Source organism: Schistocerca americana, chromosome 2 (assembly GCF_021461395.2).
Source record: "Schistocerca americana isolate TAMUIC-IGC-003095 chromosome 2, iqSchAmer2.1, whole genome shotgun sequence".
NCBI lineage: Eukaryota > Metazoa > Arthropoda > Insecta > Orthoptera > Acrididae > Schistocerca > Schistocerca americana.
The window spans coordinates 822003607-822029819 of record NC_060120.1 but is presented as its reverse complement, the minus strand read 5'-3'; the positions used below and the strand labels follow the sequence as shown (position 1 = coordinate 822029819).

The 26213-nt window shown below is 43.7% G+C and overlaps 1 protein-coding gene across 1 annotated transcript in view; it reads right to left on the bottom strand.

Annotated features, from left to right (window-relative positions):
• The window catches only part of LOC124594460 (tudor domain-containing protein 5-like), a 248163-nt gene that overhangs the window by 97555 nt on the left and 124395 nt on the right, over positions 1–26213 (bottom strand). The window contains exons 9-11 of the mRNA XM_047132835.1: positions 23781–23884; positions 20505–20687; positions 4627–4823 (exon numbers count right to left, since the gene is read on the bottom strand). Coding sequence (XP_046988791.1) covers positions 4627–4823; positions 20505–20687; positions 23781–23884 — 484 coding nt within the window. The remainder of the gene's footprint in view (positions 1–4626; positions 4824–20504; positions 20688–23780; positions 23885–26213) is intronic.

Here is a 26213-nt window from a genome sequence, read left to right as displayed (position 1 = left end):
CAGATATGGGGCTATGCCAGAGCCATCGCAAATGGGTCGCAAAGGGTTTCGTGCAGTCTAATGGACCTATGCAAAGGCCACTCAGGAGAGCAAGGCCCAAGATGGAAGACAGCCTTCAAGGCTGAGTAATGAAAAGACAGGGGAGGAGACATAGTGTTCCGAATGCACCTGCTTGCTCTGTCTGATTACCGTATTTACTCGAATCTAAGCTGCACTTTTTTTCCGATTTTAGTAATCCAAAAAACCGCCTGCGGCTTAGAATCGAGTGCAAAGCAAGCGGAAGTTCTGAAAAATGTTGGTGGGTGCCGCCACAACTAACTTCTGCCGTCGAATATATGTAGCGCTACACAGGCATGCTTTGTAGGCACAAAGATAAATACTGGCACCAAATCCTCTGCGTCAGTAAAAAAAAAAAAAAAGAGGGGGTGGAAGGCAAGCTTTTTTTCTCCGCCCCGAGTTTCGACCACTGCACTTTCATACATTATCCAACGAAGTAAATACAAATTCCGTATTGTTCATCTTCGAATGTAGCAGCATTTCAATATACTACGAAAATCTGACTGGCAAGACTGTTTGGGATGTTTGTCAATATGGCCAACTCTACGTTCTGAATTTTTTCCTACCTGTGAGAAGAGATGGTTGCTAATAGGAACTTCTATGAATTGTGAATCACATGCAGTATTCTCTTCACCCTAAGAATAATACGAATATAAACATTTTGCCATGTATTGTTTCCTGTTTTAAGCACAGCAATTGACTAGGTCTTTAAATCTAAGATGACTAATTTCTGTGCAGAATGTAATGTACTAAAGAGGCGCCTGCAAAGATTGTCAAAAGGAGCAAAAATTTAGCTAAAATCTCGTTCAGAACATCTTCTATCATACGCAGTATATTATTTGGTTCTTGTTGATCATTATCAAAGAAAGCAGCAGTGTAAGTAACAACAAATAGCAGTATCTTGCCACTGTTTCGCTAATGAGACGATTCCTCTCTCTTTTATTTTTTTAATTGTAAGCAGCGGTAGTGCACACTAAAGCAAGCCATGCTGCGAGCGGCGACAGGCCGTAAACACGCACTATCAGAATGCGACAAACAATGCATGACACAGCACAGTAATGCATTTTCAGCTAAGAATGACGTAAACACCTAAAACAAAAAAAACGGCGCTGTTCAGATCAAAGAAAAATAAGCAATCAATTCAAACCAGACGAAGCACGTGAAAAAGGAAGGGTACCAGTATAAATACGAACGGAGCGCCTGCCGCATAGCAATGGCTACCTGGTAAAGCTTAACTGCTAAGGCTACGACTCGAACCAAACTACTGTAGATGTATCGTCATTCATTCGACCTAAATTGTGTCTTCTATTACAATGGACCAACTTTGTTTAGATTTGGAGGTGCGGCCCAAAAATTTTCTCTCCCCTTGAATTTCGAGTCTCAAATTTCAGATGCGGCTTAGATTTGGGAAAATTTTTTTCCCTTGATTTTGAGTCTCATTTTTCAGGTGCGGCTTAGATTCGAGTGCAGCTTAGATTCGAGTAAATACGGTAAGTAACGGGCATTTAAAGTAATACGACTGGCAGAGGATGGGAGTCATTTAAGTGTTTCACAGTTCGACAGCAATCACGGATGGTGATGGCAATGGCAGTGCTCCACCATGGGACTGACTGGCAGTGAAAGAAGGGGCCCGTTGAGCTGGGAACGGTAATGCCGATGGCATGACTAACCATATCGGACACATTATGGATGACTTAATCAATACAACCCGACAAAGAGGGGGTATACCTGACCTGGGAGGCATATAGACACAAGCCAGTGCAATAGAAAGCCCAGCGGGGTAACCTGAGCATATGGACATGTGAAGGAAATGAGAGAATCAACAGGACGTGGTCGCTATTGCGCAGGTCATCATGTGGCAACCACTGTAGTGAAAGGAGGAGGAGAGGGGGGGAGGGGGGGGGGGGAGAGAACAGTCGCAGAGGAAGTAGCATAAGTGGCACTAAAATGGGTAGGGGAACATTAATTAAGAATGCACAGGCCATGGTTTGCGAGAAACCTGTCTATGAGGTGACCAAAACTAGATAAAAAAAAATATTGCCTCACAAGGGATGCTTGGCATTAAAAACCCCAAGCAGGAGTAAGGGCAGACAGGGCAGCGGGCATAGGTGGCCTATCAGGAGGGAGACAAGAGATTGCAAACAGTGTCCGCAGATTTCAAGTGGACTCCGTTGACTGTTACTTCCTGTGTGGTACGAAGGGGCAGCCATGTACCAACAATGTCCATATGAACCAATGTGTGAACACAACTGACACTGTATGTGTTACACCTCATAGAAAACGTTGTGTTATTGTATGGGCCTACAAGGTTCGAATTATTTGGTATGTATAAGAATCTGTATATTCGTGTATATTTTTCTGTTTCTGTATTTGTAGAAGGTGGTTATAAATTGGGCCACATTTGTGTCAAGATCCTCATGTCTGATGGTTCTTCTGTATTTTTAACACTGAAGATGGTCACACAGTGACCAAAATCAATTTGTAAAATAAAGGATTTCAATATTTACAACTGATGCTGCCATTTATCCAAAATATATTGTATGGAGATTGTTCAGAGAGTAACATTAAGCCCATGTTTCTTTACTGCATTCTCTCCAAAAGACAAAAATCCTTGACATCCTTTGTATGGTGCTCTACTGTTGAGAAGTGTGAAAGGGGGGCAGCCTCAAACACATTGTCGAACTAGATCTAAGATGATGTTTGCAGTTTGCCAGGCAAAGGAAAACTTGCCATAAATGGTTTTGTATTGAGGCTGTGTGTGATGTCCTGCTAAGAGAACCATGGGACCTATCACAGACCCAAGATGTTGTCAAGATGGAATGAAAGGTGACACTAGCAGTTGCAGGGGCAGAAGTGACAAATGGATGGGTCAGCAGGACAAAGGACTTCCATTCTTAACAGGGGAATGCAGTTTTCCCAGTGTATAGGTCTCCTGTTTTCTGCCACAAGAACTGTGGGCAGGGCAAAATATTTCACAAGGATGTTGCGGCCACGAGAACATAAGTTGGCCAATTGGGTGTGTGGCCACGCCCATAGAAATAACTCTGGAGAGCGAAAAGAGATCATCTAGGGACACATGTCACTGAGACGCCAAAGGTGACACTTCCTGCCAAGAGCCTAGAGGTGACTTTGCTTCTGAATGTCTTTTGCCACACTGCCCACACCAAATATTCCACACCAGGCTCTGTCAAAGACATGCATTTTGCCTTGTCTACACTATTGTGGCTACTGGGAGATCTAGCCAGCCAAAATGCTGTGTGTATTTGACTGTGACAACAGCCCGACCCATGCCTGGTAAAGTGCATGACAGCTCTCTCAGTCAAATCCACCTGCCAGTTCCATTTGTATCTCAGAAACCACTGTAATGACCCTGAGAATCTTGTTACTGTCAATGTACAAACTGTTATTTTATCTTACTAATAATAGTAATTTGTACACTGTGATCCAAACCCAATTCTATAACTACGTTTGTAACTAATCTCCTTACATTTGTGCACCTGGTGCTCCTAATCCTTTTATTTAATATGCAAATTCTGCACTCAAGAGCATGTAAAATATTGTAATTATAAAATGCCAAAAACTCTGATCACGAACTGCTGCAACTTGACCAGCTGAATTCAGGAGACAAGGCAACTGAAGTGCAGGCATGAAAAATGGAGAACTGCAGAGCTGGCTACAAACTTACTCATATGCTTCAATGATATTTCCTTCTCAAACCATTTTTTATAAGGTATCTTACCTCAATTAGGTTTAAAATATATTTCGTGCACAGACCATCAAACGCTTTGGGAAACTTTTCTGTACCTCCCTCTGTTTCAGCAACATTTGCAAGAATTTGTGCCAATGCTTCAATTTTCTTTGTGCAATAGTACCACAATGAAATACTTTATAATTAAGGAACAGCAGTTTCAATTTAACTACATGTCTTGCAGATCCCTGTAAGTCGATTCCACATGCCATTTACTACAGCAGGACATAAATGTTTGCAACTATCAAATGACATACCAGACAATATAAAAGCCCTACACTAATTCCACAAGTTCTAAACATCTGTGCCTCCAACTGGCTGTATTATACTTCAGTCAACAACGTCCAGCAATTAATTTGAGATATCCATCATTGAAAATTATCTCTGACAAGATTTCTGGACACTGAAAAATTAGTTCACTTGATCTCCACTTAGTAAGTGAAAATCCTCCTTCTAATTGAACTCACTTCTGATATTGCTTGATACAATGGAAAGTAAAAATTTACCTAACTAACAAAATATGTTTTCCTGGGTACAAAACTTGTTGGGCAGACTGTAATCTACGTGTAAGAGCTTACGATGAAAGATTTATTCCTTGAAAGTAAAGGCACTCAAACAAAGACAAAGAACACTTGCAATTAACACTGGTAGTTAGGAAAGTGTTCACAATGGAATGGAAGACCATAGCAACCAGAAGCACCAAAAATAAAAATACATCAAATGCACTGAAACATTACACACTTGCTAACAGACATTCCAACATAATCAGCACAAAAAATACACATTAAGAGCTATAACAGAATAAGCATTTTCATACATACTGGATCTCATCCATAAGACTCTCAAGCTGGGGACGGATGTCGTACAAAATCATACAAAAGTGTGAAGGAGAAGTCACATCTGACACAAGAACTGGAAAATCTCCTCGCAAGCGTGGCAAAGGCTGTTTCTGTATAGTATCATGAGGGTCCAGAACTTCTGGTGGATACGCAGTGTAGAGCTCAACAGAATCATACTCCTGTGAACAAAATACACATAAAACATACTTCAAATAATTTAATAATGACGTAAGAAACTACTCAAGAGTGTAATTTGAAGCTCTAAGATTGTGAATAAAATTGAGGATTAGAGTGGGGTGTGGGCAGGAGATGAGTGAGAAGGCAAGGGAGCAGATGTGGGAGGAGGGAGGTAAGGAGATGAGGAAAGAGGGGAGGAATCATGGGCAAGGGGAAATATGGGAGAGGGAAGAGACTGGGGGCAAAGCAAGGAGGTGGGGAAAAGGAAGGTAATGTGTTGGGAATAGTTGGGGGATGAGAAGTGGTGGGGTGGGGGGTGACCGGTGGGGCGGGAGGGGGGACGGAATGGGAGGGGGGTGACGGGAAGGAACGGCTGGGGCGACTGGGGGGGGGGATGGGAAGGGATGACTGGGTGGACGGGACAACGTCTCCGAGGATGACTGTGGGGACTGGGGGAGGGGGCGGGAGAGTTTGAGAGGGGACGGGAGGGTTTGGGAGGGGACGGGAGGGTTTGGGAAGGGTCAACTGGGGGAGGGGGAGTCATACGGAGGGGGGACGGGAGGGGGAGTCTGTCGGGAGGAGAGGCGGTTCTTGGAGAGTGCCATAAGGAAGATGCAGTGGGGAGGGGAGGGGAAGGGAGAGGACCAGAAGATGGGGAGGGGAGGGGAGGGGAGGGGAGGGGAGGGGAGAGGACCAGAAGATGGGGAGGGGAGGGGAAGACCAGAAGATGGGGAGGGGAGGGGAAGGGAAGGGAGAGGACCAGAAGAAAAATGGGGAGGGGAGGGGAGGGGAGGGGAAGGGAGAGGACCAGAAGATGGGGAGGGGAGGGGAGGGGAAGGGAGAGGACCAGAAGATGGGGAGGGGAGGGGAAGGGAGAGGACCAGAAGAAAGATGGGGAGGGGAGGGGAAGGGAGAGGACCAGAAGAAAGATGGGGAGGGGAGGGGAAGGGAAGGGAGAGGACCAGAAGAAACATGGGGAGGGGAGGGGAAGGGAGAGGACCAGAAGAAAGATGGGGGGGACGGGAAGGGAGAGGACCAAAAGAAAGTTGGAGGTAAGAGGGTGCATAGGCTAAGGGGTGGGTCATGGGGCAAAGGGACAGGGACGGGGAAGGGGACATAAAAAGTGTCACCATACCTGTGATAAAATCGAACAGTTAGGAGACTAACTATTAATAGCTCAGAATAACAGTGGACCATCAAAAAATACATTGTGTACCATTAAATGGAAAATTTGTGTGTTCTTTTTCTTCCTGAAACATTTCTGCTTATGCAGGTTGTTCATAGAGCCTCTTCCAAGCTCCTCTTCTCCCCTACAATCTGTCATTTAACATCTCCTCCACTTACTGTCCATAGTTTCTTTCAGAGGCTTGATCTGCAGGGAGATTTGTATTGTTATATTCCTCATCTTACGATACCTCGTAGAAAGTAGACGTCTGTTGCTTGTATTCCACTCAGATCTTTATTTGTCCAACATTCTGAGTCACAGGTCTAAACTGGCAGATAATATGACTTGGTCACCACGATTTTAGCCTTGGTAATTATTTTCCAATTTTTAATTATGTCCGATACATAATTATAGTAATTATTATCAGGTATAAGGATGTGATTTTCAGATAGGTGTAACGGAGGAAAATTACATAGTTGTTCGGAAGCGTGTAGCAGAGGCTAATGAACTGTGATGCTGCACACCAGTAAAATTTTCCATAAAAGCTTGGAGGTTGAGGTGAATAGATTTAATTTAATTACGTTTTTTCTTGTGTGTGCCTCAGGTGATACGAAGTGTGGACTTGGCATAACTATAGAGGTAAAGGAAACTTTAGTAAAATAAAAAGAGAGTATGTAAAAAAAACCAGTTGCAGACAAAAAGTAGCAGCTTTAGTAGGGGACTGAATGAACATAAGAGAGGTAAAGAAACTATGGTTAAAATTCCACTGTTATCCATCCCGTCTTCTCTTTCTTATCAGGTTTAATGCACTGGAGACAACACACGCTGTTGAGTAGACTCTCCTGGGGAAAGCTAGCCGACATGTATTAGTAATAAGGACTCCACAATAAATGCACTAAGGAAATATAATATTCTTTTGGCAGTGGGCCTGAGATAGTGGTAATTTGTCACCCAAACCAGTTGTGTGAGACAGTAAAGACACAGCTGTGTTGTTACTTTTCTCATAAATACCCATAATGTTTTTTGGGTTTAATTAATACTCCTCGGCGGTAGCTAGGTACTATGGGGTGGGTGAGGGAGAAAGGTGCCCGTGTGGGGGAGAGGTCTGCAAAGGGAGGGAGGAGAGATGGGAGCAAGGGGGCTGCAGTGGAGATGGGGAGGAATTGAAAGGGAGATGGGGAGGAATTTGATTGGAGAAATAGGTGAGGAAGGGAGGCAGGGAAGTGAGAGGAGGAAGGAAGGTGGGACAGAGGGGGAGGGAAAGGAGACAGATGAATTGCAGTGTTTTGGAGGGAGGGCAAAAATCGGGGATTCTTGGGTCAAAGTGTGGGCTTTTAGGGCCTTTGGTGGCAAATGGGCAAAGTTGGGTACTTTGGGGAGCCAGGAGCAGTGATGGCCTTAGGAGGGGCAAAGTTGGGTCCTTTTGGTTGGGGAGGGGGCAGTCGTGGCTGTAAGAGGGGCAAAACGAGGGCCTTTGGGAGTGGTGGGGGGCGTTTCAGATAGCTGAGGTGCTTTGGGAGGTGGGCAGCAGGAAGAGTGAGTATTTTGGTGGTGGTTGTGGTGAGAGATTTTTGGGGGGGAAGGGGGGGGGGACTAGAGGACCCCTGGGAGGAACAGAACTGGCATAATGACGGACTCTGGGGGACAGCAACTTGCGAGCTTCACGGAGGGGACCAAAGTTAGGGTCTCTCAGAGGGGGGTAGCGAAGCAAAGTAAGGGCCTTCGGGGGGTGAGGATGGGGGTTGGGGGAAAAGTGAGGGCCTGGAGGGGAAAAGTGAAAGACTAGATATGCGTGTGTGTGTGTGTGTGTGTGTGTGTGTGTGTGTGGGGGGGGGGGGGGCAAATTTAGGGATTATAGGTGGCCTTGTTAGGGATTTTTGAGGGCAAAGTGAGGGATTATGGGTGGCCTCGTTAGGGAATTTTTGGTGATACTACGGATTCTCTGTGGTAGTGTGAGGGGTTTTACGAGGGGAGTAGTGAGATTTTTTGGGGGGCTACAATCTTTTTGGAAGGGAAGAAGGAGACTTGATGGGATTTAGGCGGGAAAGAGAAGAATTTGTGGGGAAAAAGAGGGATCAGGATGGAAAAGAGATGGACTTTGGGCTATGAAAAAGTCTTACGGTGAACGGAATAGAGAGGGCGGGGGCACCTAGGGCAGAGGGAGAGAGACTTCGGGCAAAGGGGGAGAGGGGGGGGGAGGGGGGGAGGGGGAGAGGGGGAGGGGGAGAGGGGGGGAGGGGGAGGGGGAGGGGGAGAGAGAGAGAGAGAGAGAGAGACTTCGGGCAAAGAGACGAGCAATTGGGGGTCTTGGACAATCTGTCAATATGTCTGCTTGTGTCTGTAAATGTGTGGATGGATGTGTGTGTGTGTGTGTGTGTGTGTGTGTGTGTGTGTGTGCGTGCACGCGAGTGTATACCCGTCCTTTTTTCCCCCTAAGGTAAGTCTTTCCGCTCCCGGGATTGGAATGACTCCTTACCCTCTTCCTTAAAACCCACTTCCTTTTGTCTTTCCCTCTCCTTCCCTCTTTCCTGGTGAGGCAACAGTTTGTTGCGAAAGCTTGAATTTTGTGTGTATGTATGTGTCTGTTTGTGTTTCTATCGACCTGCCAGCGCTTTCGTATGGTAAGTCACATCATCTTTGTTTTTAAATATATTTTTCCCGCGTGGAATGTTTGCCTCTATTATATTGAACAGCAATATTAATATGACATCTAGTATTAAATTGAAATGAATGTTTGTAGAGGCAATGTGAGTAAATAATACCGATTTTGAACTGATCCAGTCAACATTGACACTTCTTCTTCTTCTTCTTCTTCTTCTTCTTCTACTACTACTACTACTACTACTACTACTACGCCTGCTGCTGCTACTGTTGCTGGCTCCACCAGTAGCATTGATAGTGATAATAGTAATAGTGCTAATAATAATAATAATAATAATAATAATAATAATAATAATAAACCCCGTGGAGGCCCGGGAAAAGAATAGTCGTAAAAGGCGACGAAAATAACAAACCACTAACAGGGCTAACCCCCATCTTTTAGTGTGATTACTTGGTTCAGGACAGAACTAAAGAAGCCTCGGACAAGTGCCGTCATGGTCGGGGATGACGCTTGAACCCTATGCCCGCCCACAACGGTAACGACACTGCTAACCAACTGGAAAATGATTTAAATCCAAATAGAGGTGTTTTGCAGGATATGCTTCCTGCAACCACCCTAGAAGGAAAACAAGGACAGAGGATGAGAGGTCAGATGAAGTTAATCGACACCTCATGTTCTGTTGTTATCAAGCAACAAACCTAGGAACCAACAGAACTGGATACAGATCACAAGTATACACAACATTTATTATCAGATACCCAGAATTAAAATTTTTAACAGAACAACGACTAGCTGATCAGATCCGTGTAATAATAAAAAATAACAGGATACCCCAGTCAGAATTAGAAAACATCAAACAACAAGTACAACAAATACTGAAACAAAATAATGTGCAATCAGAAGAAGAAGAAGAAAATACAGTAATGGACTCAAACATACCAGAACAAACAAACAAAGAACAACATGCATCAATTAAACAATCAGAGGAAAATGAAATCTTAAGACAGCCACCAGAACAAGCAAAAATAGAACACGAAATGACACACATGTTAGATATAGGAGAAAAATTTCAGCTGACATATATAGAATACAAAGACACAAATACAGACATTAGACTATTCTTGCATAGACCGCCAAATAACCCACAAGTCGAAACAACAATAAAAACTATTAACACAATCATACACAACAAAATAAATGAAAACACAACTATGGAAGAGTTACAACTACTGGTTTATATAGGAGCACTCACTACACTAACTATACATACTAGGCAGAGATCAGAACCAACCAACACACAGAAGAAACCCACAAAACCAGCATGGCAACACAGGCTACAGATCAGAATGGAAAAACAGCTAACACAATTTATAAGAAATGAAATGTCAGAAAAAAACAACGAAAAAGGTTAGGTAAAATCTCACAACAAGAAGCGATAGAGCAATTAGATGAAAAGAAGCAGAAATTACATGCATTGGCCAAACGACTTAGAAGATACAAAAAAAAGTGAAAATAGAAGGAAACAAAACCAAACATTCAACACAAACAAAAAAAAAAATTACCAGACAATAGATAACACACACATTAAAGTAGACAATCCACCAAGCACAACAGACATGGAACACTTCTGGAGCAACATATGGTCAAACCCGGTACAACATAACAGGCATGCACGGTGGATACAAGCAGAAACAGACACATACAAGATGATACCGCAGATGCCTGAAGTGATAATTTTGCAACATGAAGTCACCCAAGTAATTAATTCAACTCACAATTGTAAAGCCCCTGGAAAAGATAAAATAGCAAATTTCTGGCTAAAGAAGTTCACCTCAACAAATTCACATCTAACTAAATTATTTAACAGTTACATTGCAGACCCATACACATTCCTTGATACACTTACACATGGAATAACTTATCTGAAACCTAAAGATCAAGCAGACACAGCAAACCCAGCTAAATATCGCCCCATAAGATGCCTACCAACAATATACAAAATATTAACTTCAGTCATTACACAGAAATTAATGACACGTACAACAAAATTATAAATGAAGAACAAATAGGATGTTGCAAAGGAGCACGAGGATGTAAAGAGCAACTGATAATAGATGCAGAGCTGACATATCAAGCTAAAACTAAACAAAGGTCGCTACACTACACATACACTGATTACCAAAAAGCTTTTGATAGTGTACCCCACTAATGGTTACTACTAATATTGGAAATATACAAAGTAGATCCTAAATTGATACAGTTCCTAAACATAGTAATGAAAAATTGGAAAACCACACTTAATATACAAACAAATTCAAATAATATCACATCACAGCCAATACAGATTAAGCGTGGAATATACCAAGGAGACTCATTAAGTCCTTTCTGGTTCTGCCTTGCTCTGAACCCACTATCCAACATGCTAAATAATACAAATTATGGATACAATATTACTGGAACATACCAACACAAAATCACACATTTGCTATACATGGATGATCTAAAACTACTGGCAGCAACAAATTAACAACTTAACCAATTACTAAAGATAACAGAAGTATTCAGCAATGATATAAATATGGCTTTTGGAACAGATAAATGTAAGAAAAAGAGCATAGTCAAGGGAAAACACACTAAACAAGAAGGTTACATATTGGATAACCACAGCAACTGCATAGAGGCGATGGAAAAAACAGATGCCTATAAATATCTAGGATACAGACAAAAAATAGGAATAGATAATATAAATATTAAAGAAGAACTAAAAGAAAAATATAGACAAAGACTAACAAAAATACTGAAAACAGAATTGACAGCAAGAAACAAGACAAAAGCAATAAATACTTATGCTATACCAATATTGACCTACTCATTTGGAGTAGTGAAATGGAGTAACACAGACCTAGAAGCACTCAATACACTTACACGATCACAATGCCACAAATATAGAATACATCACATACATTCAGCAACAGAAAGATTCACATTAAGGAGAAAGGAAGGAGGAAGGGGATTTATCGACATAAAAATCCCACATTATGGACAGGTAGACAATTTAAGAAAATTCTTTCTAGAATCAGCAGAAACTAGAAAATACACAAAGCAACCACTCATATAAATACATTGGCTACACCACTGCAATTTCATAACCATCCAACACATGGCTAAGAAAAGACAATATATACAGTGAGACGGAAGGATTCATGATTGCAATACAGGATCAAACAAACACCAGATACTACAGTAAGCATATTATTAAAGATCCCAATACCACAACAGATAAATGCAGACTTTGCAAACAACAAATAGAAACAGTAGATCACATCACAAGCGGGTGTACAATACTAGCAAATACAGAATACCCCAGAAGACATGACAATGTAGCAAAAATAATACATCAACAACTTGCCATACAACATAAACTAATAAAACAATACGTTCCCACATACAAGTATGCACCACAAAATGTACTGGAGAATGATGAATACAAATTATACTGGAACAGAATCATTATAACAGATAAAACAACACCACATAACAAACCTGACATCATACTCACCAATAAAAAGAAGAAATTAACACAACTAATCGAAATATCCATACCCAATACAACAAATATACAAAAGAAAACGGGAGAAAAAATTGAAAAATACATCCAACTGGCTGAGGAAGTCAAGGACATGTGGCATCAGGAGAAAGTTGACATTATACCAATTATACTATCAACTACAGGAGTCATACCACACAATATCCATCAGTACATCAATGCAATACAGCTACATCCAAACTTATATATACAACTACAGAAATCCATAATTATTGATACATGTTCAATCACCCGAAAGTTCCTAAATGCAATATAACATATACCGTACAGTTAAAAGGAAGTCACGCTTGATCAAGGTCCGCGTCACTTTCCATTTTTGACCAGACATAACGTCTGAGAAAAGAAAGAAAGAATAATAATAATAATAACCAGACATAATGTCTGAGAAAGGAATGAAATAATAACAATAGTAATGAAAATAATAATGGCTATATTAATAATTATGATAGTGGCATATACAAAAATAATTTATAGGTGTACAAAATAGATTTTCTTGATGTAGTGAGTTCTGGGAAAGGAAATTTAAGATTTAAACCAGCTAAGAATACTGGGAAATGAGGAAGATCTGTTAGGAAAGAATGATGTGCAGGAGTAATGGGTGGATACAGGAGCAATGATAGTCATTAATGTTGATTCAGTGGGTATTTCATTAACTAACTGTCTTCTGAAGCTGGAGATGTTATTCAGGTTGTTATGGGAGGTTGTTATGAAGTCAGGTTTCTGCTTCTGAGAAAGACTTCAAGAAATTGGCTGAATGATAGAGTGAAAAGATTTTGCTGTGATGGAAACAGGTGTTTCTGCCCTGTTGTTCTGACAAGTGTGGTAAGATTGAGAAAGATATGAGGGACAACGTATACTCATAAGACAGTAGAGAAGACAGAGGGTATGGAAATCTTTGGGCTTGTCTGCACGTAGCCAAGATAGCTGTGCATAATCATGGTGAAATATGATCAAAGATTTGACCATCACAGGTATATCAAACATAGGCAAGAGCTTTTTATATTTTTGTAAGGCATGGAGATAACTGATGCCTTTTTGAACATTACAGTTAGGTGCTCAGTCCAGACACTGTCCTTAAATCTATACTACCACAGCATGAGTTTTGAATCCTCATTATCCCTCAAATATTAGTAAATGTTTTTTGGTAAGTTCCCTACATTTCATTTGTAACTTACATGGAGAAAAGTACGACAAAGATCTTTCTTCAGTCCAGTGTACATTAAATAACTAAGGCAGGAGTCCAGATAGAAATATTATATAATAAAGATAGAATACGATGACCTACAATCAATTTTTTGATCGTGTTCTAGAAAAAATTGGGAGAATTTCGTAAGATTTCCATAAAGAGGTTGGAAAAAGGAAACAAAAATATTGGAATCAATTGTCTCGATGACTTTGCTATACATTCGGAAAATGTGACACCTGCTGCAACACAAATTAATCTTTTAACAGAAAAACCAATAAGACCAGTTTAAGAATGTCTGCAGATAAAATAATTTTTTTTACAAACATTAAAAATCATTTCTGAAACTAGATATGAGCCAAATTGCAAAAGTAAAAAACTTAAATAGCTTGGAGAGCTAATATAAGAAAATCATTTGGAAAAGTCAGCTATAGAGAAAATGACACACAAAAAGTGAAGAGTGCATCATATAAGTGAAGATTTTTACACCAACAAATGCCAGTCTTAAAGATGGAAAGGTAAGGCATTCAAATACAGTAGCGAAGCCATGATGTCCATATGCAAGCGAGTGTCTAGAATTAAAGCATAATGCATATAAATTAGAAATACTACAAAGGAAAATCATTAAGAAAATATTAGGCTCACAAAGAACTATGGAAGGTTGAAAATTACATAGTAATGATGAAATTTATCAAACTGTAGAAAACTTATAAGAAGTAATGAGAAACAGAAGGCTGATATCTTTTGACATTTATATCGAATGAAAGACAGTAGATTAACCAAAAAGAATTTCACATGTTCGTGGGACAAGAGGTCAACAACAATTTAGCTGAAAAACAACTGACAGAAATGTTAAGCAAAAGTGTTGAATATGGAAGGTTTTCAAGGTAGAAAAGTGAAAAAAAACTTGTATTAAGTAGTAAGAAGATCAGATAAAGAAACATAGTTAACAGACAAAAGAGTACTGGAAGAAAAGGAGAGAACAACAAATAAGGAATTGAAATCAGCATGCGGTCCTTAGTTGGCCCATCCGAGAAGGAAGGGAAGGGGGAGGGAGTCCAATTACTGAAAATAAACAATGGCTCCCCAGAGGGAGGTGAATGATGATTTTGGATGTGGGGCACTAATAGCAGGATCATCAGCACCCTTATGAAGAGTCAGCATACCATTCTCTACGGGGACGAAGGACGTCCCCACAGGAGGAGTTGTTTATAATGCATTAAAGTCCATCTTCCCTCCCCAGCACATCAGCGATGAGGCCAGACAGTTTACAGAATTTCAAAACTCATCTGACACTGGCGTTAGTGTTGACAAGGATGGTGGGCAGATCTTCCACCAAACTGAGAGATGCCCTGATGTCATTATACAAGTACACATGCCAAGATATGCTGAACCAAAAGTGGCAGATCACAGACTTCACAGAGTGGTAGATCATCCTACTGGAGGAAGAAACAATGTGTTAAAGGGCTATATTTTATGCATAGTCTGGTAAGCAGCACCTTCTTCCATCAGTGTGGCTGAATGGAACCTGCCATGCCTGTGTGTGATTGCTTTGAGAAAAGGGGTTTGTTGCCCACTACCTCCAACTGTTCAGTCTCCCATTGACAGATGAGACTTCTGTCACATAATGAGATGAAGACGTGCAAGGAGATGGCACACTGACGTTCAACACAAACCTGACATTCTTCTCTGGCTGCTTTGCAGGCTATGTTATTTACCTGTATCCTGATGTGTCCAGGTGTCCATCAAAAGACTCTCTCCTTGCTTCAGTGTTATAACTGTTCTAAGATGTCACACCAGCTGAATCAACTGGTCTAACCCCAATGGATCACTTTTAGTGCATTAAATGAATTAAAACAGACGAGAAAAACTTTACTGACGCCTATGAACCCATTCCAGGGTAGTCATAATTCTGCATCATAATTTGTAAATTGCTCTGGAAGGCTCACTTGGGAAACACTTATCAGGGAAAAGAGCTGAATGACTGAGGGCATTCCCTTGTTGGCATCCATCTGCATAAACAATGATAAAATTGTGGTGCGTACATAAAATTAAAGCAAACAGAACAGTTGCTCAAAGTTGGGGTAGATCCCCCACACAAAATGCAGACAACTGAGGGAACACTGAGATTTTCAGGGCCTTTTGAGCCAGAAGGTTGCACTGACAAATTCAGAGTGACAGTTCACCAGCCTACACACACACACACACACACACACACACACACACACACAGAACTGGGTTGGTCTGAAAGGCTCCAGTCAATATCTGAATGCCCTCATAGTGGACATTTTGAGATAGGAAATATGGGCTAATCCATAAAGCATACATCCACAATCTAAGCATTGTGATAAATACTCTTAAACCTGTACAGGGTGGGAGCTGTCAGCTGTACATGCCTTTTAGTTGAGACGTATCAAAATATTGGAGGATTTGAAGCCCTCTGTTTGTAGATGTTTCAGCTGCTGAAGCCAGGTTAGTTTTGAATCAAGCGGTATGTCTATAAAGGACACATTGTCCTTAAAATTTAAAATAGTGGCCCCCATCTTGAGCTCTGGTGGGTGTACTCTGTGGTGAACATGGTTAAATTTAACATAAATAATGTTTTCAAATGATAAGATAAAACCAGTTTTACTGGCCCAAGTTTCCAGCATTCTTACGGTCAGCTGAAGTCTGACGGCAGAGGAGGTCCCACTGACAGTGATTGCGAACAATGTCATTGAGTACAGTGCCTTGGAGGACCCCATTCTCTTGAAGAAAGTCGTCAGACAGGACATCACAAAAGTGATAGCAAAAGCCCCTGTTCTCTTAAAGGGTGGAATAAGAAGTGGCAGGCACCTATGTAGTTCCCATCCATGAAGTTTTGAAGGATGTTGTATCACCAAGTTGTATGCTATTTCAAGATTAAAAAGAAAAACACCGACTAGAAGGTTGCAGTGAAGGAGGACTGCTGCTTTACTGTCTCTAGTAGAAATAAGTTGTCTGCACTTGAAACAGCACAGGGAGTGGAACAAGTGACCTCCAAATTCGAAGAGCTAGATATATATGGTTAACCATATATTTCATTAACCATATATTTCAGTCTTACTGATACAACTGGTTTAAGGGTACACTCCACTAACTATTAGGGCTGGCGCAATCCTTGCCTGGTCTCCATAAGGTAATGCGTGTTAAATATAAATGTTTTGAGTTCGTTTTCTTCAAACAAAAGTCGTTCTTCAAAAAATAATATAGCTTCCTTCCAAAAGACTGGGTACTGTCCTTCAAACTGGATCTGAATGAACTAAGATAGAAGTTTGCCTTTAGCTCCAGGTCATAGATTATGGAGCATGGCATAATGAATCAGATCCAGATGTGGAACAGTGTCTCTGACTGCAGATAGAGCTGATTCTGAATTCCCACACGGAGAATGGAAGATTGTACACTTCCACATACACATGGAGAAGCAGAACCTCATCTCCGCAGTCCTACACAATGTCTGAAACTCAGAAGTTTGTCCAACTGATGTAGTGACGGTAGGAAACTGTTCAGCTGAAACCTGAGCCTGTAGTGGAAGTGGACAGTTTAAAGAAGTTGGGAATTTCTTTTGGAAGTTTATCTTCCGCTCTTTTTATCACTCGCCTCGCTTGTGCTCTCACAGACCTGAAGGCACAAAGGTTTTCTGTAGTTGGATGGAGTTGCATTAATTTATGCAAAGCTCTGCACCTGGCTCTGATTGCTGAGTGACATTCTTCATTCCACCAAGGCACAGATTGGTGTTAGAGGTGGTTGCCAGCACAGGGAGTGGAATCAGCAGCAGCTCCTTGGATCACACGGGTGACATAGTCCACCATCTCCTGAGCAAATTCTTATTATTTGAGGACAGTCTGCTGACTGTATCACAACCAATGTACATCTGATACAGCTATCTTTCCAATCTCCTACAGACCAATGTCTGAGTCAGTAGGTGGATACACACCAAAAATTGGTCACTAGAATGCAAATCTGCAGCCATTTCTGCTGAACTCCGTCTGAAATGGCTGGGGATCAAAAGCAAAGATCATTGGCTAAAAATGACCCTGTGGTTGTATAAAAGTGTGTTATCTGACCATAGTTCAAAAGGCAGATGCAGTTTAAATGGGCGAAATGCTCAATAATTCGATGCCTTGAACGAGTGATAGTTGTGCCCCACAGCACACTGTTGTGCACTTAAGTCACCCATGAGTAGGAATGGAGTGTCCGGAAGAGTTCTGTCATTGCATCTACATCCAATGGATTGTGAACATGCTGTGATCTGAACTGGTGCGAGAACTAACAGTGCATGTGAGAGCCATCAATAAGCGAGAGCTGTCCTCCTCCTCCTCCCTCAGTATTGGTGATTTACCTGTGAGATCAGGGAGAACATTACACAGTGCCCAATTCTCCAGTTCCTCCATCCTTGGGCATAAAAATCACCACTGAAAAGGAAGAGTGCTTGCCAATCAAATTGTTTTGCCACCACTTTCTTCAATTTCGAACGACGTTTTGTGTGACATTCTCCCTTATTTATGGGAGGAGATGGCTGCATTGGCACATGGGATGGCTTAGAGGAAGTCTCATGGTATGCAGTAGTATGTGGCCGAGGTTCGAAGTCCATCCCTCACTGACTGCTTCCTATTAGTTTCAGGATCAAGTGTAGCGCCCCCACTTGGCAACTGGGTTCTTCAGCACTGATGCAAAAGAAGTAGCAAACACCAGAGGTTGCATAGCTCTGAAAGCTACTTTAGCTTCACGATAAAGAGTGCATTTCATAAATTTCAACTCCCTAATTTTCCTTTCCTAGTCATAAACACCACACTACCTGCTCCATACTGGGCGATTCCTGGAATAGCTTATATATTTCAGAGGAAATGTCCAGTTCATGAGCTGAGGCTCCACAATTTCAACACACAGCCCTCCTGTTACATGCCATAGAGGTATGACCAAATCTTTGAAATTTGAGGCATGATATTGTGTTGGGAACAATTGGTCAAACCTTAAGACAGATATAGCCTGCAAGAAGATGTTCAGGTAATTTAGCAGTGCTGAAGAACAGACTAAATATTGCAGTTTTTTCTGCTGTATCATTGGCTCTCCTCATAGTTCTGTATTTCTGTGACAACCATATTTTGCCGTACTTCACATATCTCCTCAGTGCCCATCTCCACTAATCAAAGCAGGTAACCACACTTTTACAAAAATTACCGGTGTTCTGCGAATCAACCAAAGGCCTTGCATCCCAGAAGCTTAAGACATGGCAGTTTCAACTAGAAGTGTTCCACTACGAAGTTGTTTAATGCTTTTTAAGGACCCAGCAATAACATCCAACACCTTGTGAATACAGAAACTGGATACCTTATCAAAATTTCTCTCTGTTCTCTTGGTTATAATGAAAGTGTTATGACAGACTAATGACCTGTCACTGTACCTTGCGACTTCTTCGGCAGACTGATCAACCAAGCTCTCTTTGTTGGGATGGTGTATAGACTACATAATGGTACAGCCATCCCATCAGAGGTAGAGTGAACTGAGGTCGCTCCATAGAGATCCCATGAGCCCCTAGGGAAACAAATGTCAGCCCAGGAATCCTTATACAACTGGGGGCTTGCACATGCCCCAGAGGTTACCCTCTGTTTCACGTCAACGGCCATGCAACCCATCAGCACGTTGCAAACCTTGAGAGGATGAAGAGTTTTCATAGAGCCGACCCCGGGAGAGGGGGAGTGGGGAGGGGAGAGGGTAGTGGAGGGGAGAGGGGAGGGGGGAGAGAGGGAGGGAGAGGGGAGGGAGAGGGGAGAGAGAGGGGGAGAGAGAGGGGGAGAGAGAGGGGGAGAGAGAGGGGGAGAGAGGGGGGAGAGAGAGGGGGAGAGAGGGGGGAGAGAGAGGGGGAGAGAGGGGGGAGAGAGAGGGGAGAGAGAGGGGAGAGAGAGGGGGGAGAGAGGGGGGAGAGAGGGTGAGAGGGGGTGAGAGGGGGGAGAGGGGTGAGAGGGGGGAGAGAGAGAGGGGAGAGAGGGTGAGAGGGGGGAGAGGGGGGGAGAGAGGGGGAGGGGGGAGAGAGGGCTGGAGAGGGGGGAGAGGGGGAAGAGAGAGGGAGGCGAGAGGGAAGAGGGGGAAGAGAGGGAAGAGGGGGGAGGGAAGAGGGGGAAGAGAGGGGGAGGGGAGAGGGGGAAGAGAGGGGGAGGGGAGAGGGGGAAGAGAGGGGGAGGGGAGAGGGGGAGGGGAGAGGGGGAAGAGAGGGGGAGGAGAGAGGGAGGAGAAAGGGGGAGAGAGGGGGGAGAGAGGGAGGAGAAAGGGAGGGGAGAGAGGGGGAGGGGAGAGAGGGGGGAGAGAGGGGGAGAGAGGGGGGAGAGGGGGAGAGAGGAGAGAGGGGGGAGAGGAGGAGAGAGGGGGGGAGAGGGGGAGAGAGGGGGGGAGAGAGGGGGGAGAGAAGAGAAAGCAGAGGAGGAGGGAGGGGAAGAGGGGGGGGGGGTGAAGGGAAAGGAGAAGGTTTGGAATAGCTTTGTGTGTGTGTGTGTGTGATCAACTGTTTGCTCACTGCTGGAACTTCTGAGCAGCTTAGTTATCATTTTAGTCAGTAATAATTTCACCTTTGAGGAGCAGACATACAAACAAAGCATTACACGCGTGAAAAGTGGCCACCTCTTGTGTGAACCTTCAGTATGACATACACTGCATTTTTAAATTAATGGAGCACTGTCAAACCATGAAACATATCCTGTCACCTGTTTGTTAACTGAAGCCATCCAGAGTGATGTCTGTTTTTTTAACTTCATGTAATTGTAAAAATGTCATCATCTTAAATTACAGAAGAATGTACAAGAAGTCAGAACCTGAGTTTTATTTTACTTAGGAATAAATTTTGTTTTGTTTGCTTATGGCAAAATAAATGTGGGAAGCAATAGTTTCCTTACAAATTGTTTTTGCAATGTTGAGAAATGTGGTTTTGAAAGAGACATGCATCCTTATTATTAATGAACGCGTCCACACAAAACAGTATGTATTTATGAGTGTGATGATACTCTCACAAATGTAATGTACGCAGTGTAAGAACACACATCACTCACTTGTACTTCAAAGGCACAGACACACAAATAAGAGATTATAAATCAAGCATAATAAATAATATATCTACCATCACTGAAGTGCAGAGAGGTGGTTCCTGCTGGATAGAATCAAGATTTCTTGCAGGATATAACAGCGTATTTTTCCCAACTTGCCGTACCCTTAGGATGAATTCTTCATGTAATGTTTGTAGCATAGCGTTCAAACTTGAAAATCCTAATTCTTCTTCATTCAAATCTTCTGAAAAATATAACTGCAACAAAGTACAATTGTTGGATCCAATTAGTCACGAAAAACTCTTCCTTTTTAAGTCCAGCTGTAAGAAATTATGAATCACACTGAACAGTACTAAATCAGTTTAAAACTACTATGCTTGATGTACGTTGTGCCCTCCGATTTCTTCTACACCGACTGTGATGAAATGGAGGAGAGAGAGGAGGGGGAAGGTGAGAAGGATGGGGAGGTGAATGGGAGGAGGAGGGAGCAGATAGGGGAAGGGAGGGGAGGAGATGAGAGAGGAAGGAGGGGAGGAGAGGAAGGAGGGGAGGAGAGGAAGGAGGGGAGGAGAGGAAGGACGGGAGGAGTGGAGGGCAAAGAGGGAGGGGGGAGGAGAGGAGGAAGGGAAGTAGGGAGGGGAGGAGAGTAGGGAGGGGAGGAGAGTAGGGAGGGGAGGAGAGTAGGGAGGGGAGGAGAGTAGGGAGGGAAAGAGGGAATAGGAAAGGAGAGGAAGGGGTGGGAAGCGTGGGTTACAGGGGCGAGGGAGGTGTGGGGTACAGGGGAGGGAAGGGAGAGGAGGCAGGGCAGGGGAGAGGAGGCAGGGCAGGGGAGAGGAGGCAGGGCAGGGGAGAGGAGGCAGGGCAGGGGAGAGGAGGCAGGGCAGGGGAGAGGAGGCAGGGCAGGGGAGAGGAGGCAGGGCAGGGGAGAGGAGGCAGGGCAGGGGAGAGGAGGCAGGGCAGGGGAGAGGAGGCAGGGCAGGGGAGAGGAGGCAGGGCAGGGGAGAGGAGGCAGGGCAGGGGAGAGGAGGCAGGGCAGGGGAGAGGAGGCAGGGCAGGGGAGAGGAGGCAGGGCAGGGGAGAGGAGGCAGGGCAGGGGAGAGGAGGCAGGGCAGGGGAGAGGAGGCAGGGCAGGGGAGAGGAGGCAGGGCAGGGGAGAGGAGGCAGGGCAGGGGAGAGGAGGCAGGGCAGGGGAGGGGAGGCAGGGGAGGGTAAGGAGGGAAGGGGATGGGAGGTGCATGGGGGAGGGGAGGTGCATGGGGGAGGGGAGGTGCATGCGGGAGGGGAGGTGCATGCGGGAGGGGAGGTGCATGAGGGAGGGGAGGTGCATGAGGGAGGGGAGGTGCATGAGGGAGGGGAGGTGCTGGGGGAGGGGAGGTGCTGGGGGAGGGGAGGTGCTGGGGGAGGGGAGGTGCATGAGGGAGAGGAGGTGCATGAGGGAGAGGAGGTGCATGAGGGAGTTGAGGGGGATGAGGGGAGGCGGGCAGGAGGAGAAAGGGTGGGGTCAGCAGGACAAGAGAGGGTCGGGAGTACAAAGGAGGGGAGAAGGAGGGGAGGAGGATGGGAGGGGAGAGACTAGAGGAGGGAGAGGAGGGGCAGTAGGAGGGAGGACAGACAGAAGGGGGGAGGAGAAAGAACTGAGAGTGAGGGGGAGGAGAAAGGACTGATAGTGAGGGGGAGGAGAAAGGACTGATAGTGAGGGGGAGGAGAAAGGACTAAGAGTGAGGGGGAGGAGAAAGGACTAAGAGTGAGGGGGAGGAGAAAGGACTAAGAGTGAGGGGGAGGAGAAAGGACTAAGAGTGAGGGGGAGGAGAAAGGACTAAGACTAAGAGTGAGGGGGAGGGGAAAGGACTAAGAGTGAGGGGGAGGAGAGAGGACTAAGAGTGAGGGGGAGGAGAAGGACTAAGAGTGAGGGGGAGGAGAAAGGACTAAGAGTGAGGGGGAGGAGAAAGGACTAAGAGAGAGGGGGAGGAGAAAGGACTAAGAGTGAGGGGGAGGAGAAAGGACTAAGAGTGAGGGGGAGGAGAAAGGACTAAGAGTGAGGGGGAGGAGAAAGGACTAAAAGTAAGGGTGAAGACGAGGGACAGACAGTGAGGGGGACGAGAAGGGATGGAGGGCATACAGTTAGGGGGAAAGGGGAGAGGCAGAGTGGGAAGAGGAGTGAAGGGGGAGGAGGGACGGACAGGGATGAGGAGGGACAGAGAGGGAGGGCAGGAGGAGGAGGAGGAGGACCGACAGGGAGGCAGCATGAGGAGGTGGAGGAGGAGGAGGACCGATAGGGAGGCAGCATGAGGAGAGGAGGAGGAGGAGGAGGAGGAGGAGGAGGACCGATAGGGAGACAGCATGAGGAGGAGGAGGAGGAGGAGGAGGAGGAGGAGGAGGAGGAGGACCGACAGGGAGGCAGCATGAGGAGGACGAGGAGGAGGAGGAGGAGGAGGAGGAGGAGGACGAGGACGACAATGATGACAACTGGCAGGGAGCAAGAGGAGGACGAGGAGGAGGACTGACAGGGGGAGGAGGGGGTGGAGGCACAGAGGCGGGTGGAGGTCAGAAAGAATGGAAGAGGAAAGTGATGGATGGGGGAGGAGGGGGGAGGAAGGGGAAGGAGGAGAAGAGGTGCAGGGGCAGGACAGGTGGTGACGGCAGGAGAGGGGAGGGGGCAGGACAGGTGGTGAGGGCAGGAGGGTAGGTAGGGAGGGGGCAGGAGGGGAGGTAGGGAGGGCGCAGGAGGGGAGGTAGGGAGGGGGCAGGAGGGGAGGTAGGGAGGGGGCAGGAGGGGAGGTAGGGAGGGGGCAGGAGGTGAGGGAAGGGAGGGGGCAGGAGGTGAGGGAAGGGAGGGGGCAGGAGGGGAGGGAAGGGAGGGGGCAGGAGGGGAGGGATGGGAGGGGGCAGGAGGGGAGGGATGGGAGGGGGCAGGAGGGGATGGAAGGGAGGGGGCAGGAGGGGTGGGGAGGGAGGGGGCAGGAGGGGAGGGATGGGAGGGGGCAGGAGGGGAGGGATGGGAGGGGGCAGGAGGGGTGGGGAGGGAGGGGACAGGAGGGGTGGGGAGGGAGGGGGCAGGAGGGGAGGGAAGGGAGGGGGCAGGAGGGGAGGGAAGGGAGGAAGGCGATAGGGGAACAGACATGGAATGAGAACAAGGTGGTTGTGTGTGGGGGTGGATGGGTGGTTGTGGGAGGAGTAATTTGAATGTAAGGTTTTTATTGTTTTGGATTTGTGGAGGATTTTTCCCAAATTATAACAGAAGAAAATAACATCACATCCGAACCTTTCAATAATGGCACAATGTAGCACCTACACATTCAGTAAGTATATTAACTAAAAGAACAATGGCCAAGAATTTAATTTCAATGTACCTTATACATTTCCTTGAACTTTCCAACAGGCAGACCAGTCGGAAACTCTGCAATTAAACGCTCCACATTACTCTTGATAACTTCTGTTACAACGCCAAAGGAGTCTGTAAATGTTGGCATATCAGTTTATAACTGTTTCATAACAAGCTACACAAAGCATACATATTTGTATCATTACCACACCAAAATAATAATTAATTTAGAACACTGAAACACATTTAAACAATGGGAAGGCCAGGGTGAAATAAAAACTATACGCGAACAGGGTGTCCAATGATTGCATCATTTTCGAATTCAAAATTTTAAAGCCAATTTTTTTCCATATTGCTTTTTTATTAAATTTGAGTCTAAATCATCATTTCTTCAAAAATTTATATTGGAAATTATTGGAACATGCATAATTAATTAAAAGTTTTTTCTTTAGTAGTATATATCACAGATACAGTATTTAATATTTAAAAAAAAATTTTATTTACAAGCAATAAAAAATTAAAAATTCTGTTTTTGCAAATATATATGAATTGTAACTTGCTGATTAAAGGAAACAAGCTGTAGCAATCAGTCATGATGAAAATGAATAAATCATTTCTTTAAACTTTCTATCTCTGCTGAAATCTTTTGATGCTTCACTCCAACACGTGATTTTTTTTTATGTAATCTTTGATTTCAGCTTGCTTTTGTTTTTTCAATAATCATTAATCCTTTTCTTTTTCACCTTCCTTCGCCATATGTTTCATACCATCTTTCTACAAACAATGGGCATTGCAAAAACAGTGTATAGGACTTTTGTCATTCTGAAACTGTCTACCCCCTTTGCATCCTGGATTGCATCATTTATGTACCTTTGAGCAATAGCACTTCCTGTCTTTGATTTTCAAATTAAAATTTCAAAGTTTGCATATCAGCCTCGCTCAAACGCAGCATTTCCATGTGAATTATAAAAATAATTTGCATAAAATATTGGAAATTTGGGCATGGCTTTTGAAGATAATTTAATTACATTCATCCAGAATTTATCAAGATAATTTTCACTTCTATTTCATATCATCTTCAATTCTTTTTTCTCTGCAGATCTCCACAATTTGAAGATTGACATGGTCTGCCTTTGAATTCGACACTCTTCCATTCGATTCCAAAATTTCAAGTAAAATGTCAATCTTCTTTGAGCTACTTCTGGTTTAACACAATTTCTGGATTCAAGCAGGAAATTGCACATGTTACGATGTACTTGAGCGGCAATCTTTCTCCCAACTTCTCTAGTATGCCAATAATGCATGTTCACATGTTTCCCTTTAGCAACAATATTTTCTCTTTACATACATTCTTAATTTTTTTCAGCGCACATCTTGTAGCCAATTTCAGATTGAACTGTCTTGCTACTACTTCTGGCCCATCTGTATCTGCGATGCCATCGATGCGGGATGAAGCGAGGAAAATTATTCTAAATGTTTCATAGTATGGCGAATGGATGCAAATGCAAACAGGAGAGTACACTAAAAATTTTTAAAAAAGGGAGAATAATTACTTAATACCAATAATGCTGCAAAAGAGACAATTACAAATGTCTAATACGTCATTCGTCTCCTCCTGTTTGAGTAACTGTGTTACAAAAAACTTGTTTTAATTTCATTACTACTCGAGATTACTGTGGCTCTTTTAAACAAAATTGCCGACCAAGCATTCACAAGCTACAGATTTATCAACACAAGTTGTGGATTACCTAACTGTAAAACCAATGACTACCTTTAACTTCCTCATTCGTAATATTATGTCAGCTTGTCGCCATCGTGCAGTCATTCAGTCCCATAGATCTCTTCGATACATATGGGAACAAGTCATTACTCTTTGTGACTATGGTGTTTGTTTTCGATTTCTGACATCTACAATGATCTAACAGCTGATATAGTAAGTGTTACAATAGGTTTAACATAATTTCGGACATAGTACTAAACTGAAAATGAATGTCCATATAAAACACTTTTACAGAAGTTGTTACTTCCAAGTATTTCTATGACAGTCGCTGATCTGTACTTTATGCCAGGCTTCGAATCAATGAATGCTCCCGTCTCTCCCCACCTCTTACGCCGTATCACCAATCACCTTCCTCATATCCCCATTTCATGCAACCACTCCACAAGTATAAAACAGTTATGAATCACTGTGTAAACAATGTATTACGAATGGGTATTATGTGTATCATGTGTAGATTCCCCTTTGAATATTCAAATGCCTTTTGAAATATCACACACGGTTCAAACTCATAATATATCAATAGTGGGTATTACACACAAACACACACACGCACACACACACACACACAAACACACACACACACACAAACACAAATATGTTTTTAAATAAAATTTAAGGTTCTTACCCATCTATTTTCTTCCCAATTTTGAAAATTACTGGCTTTTTCCAGGTTTTCAAAAT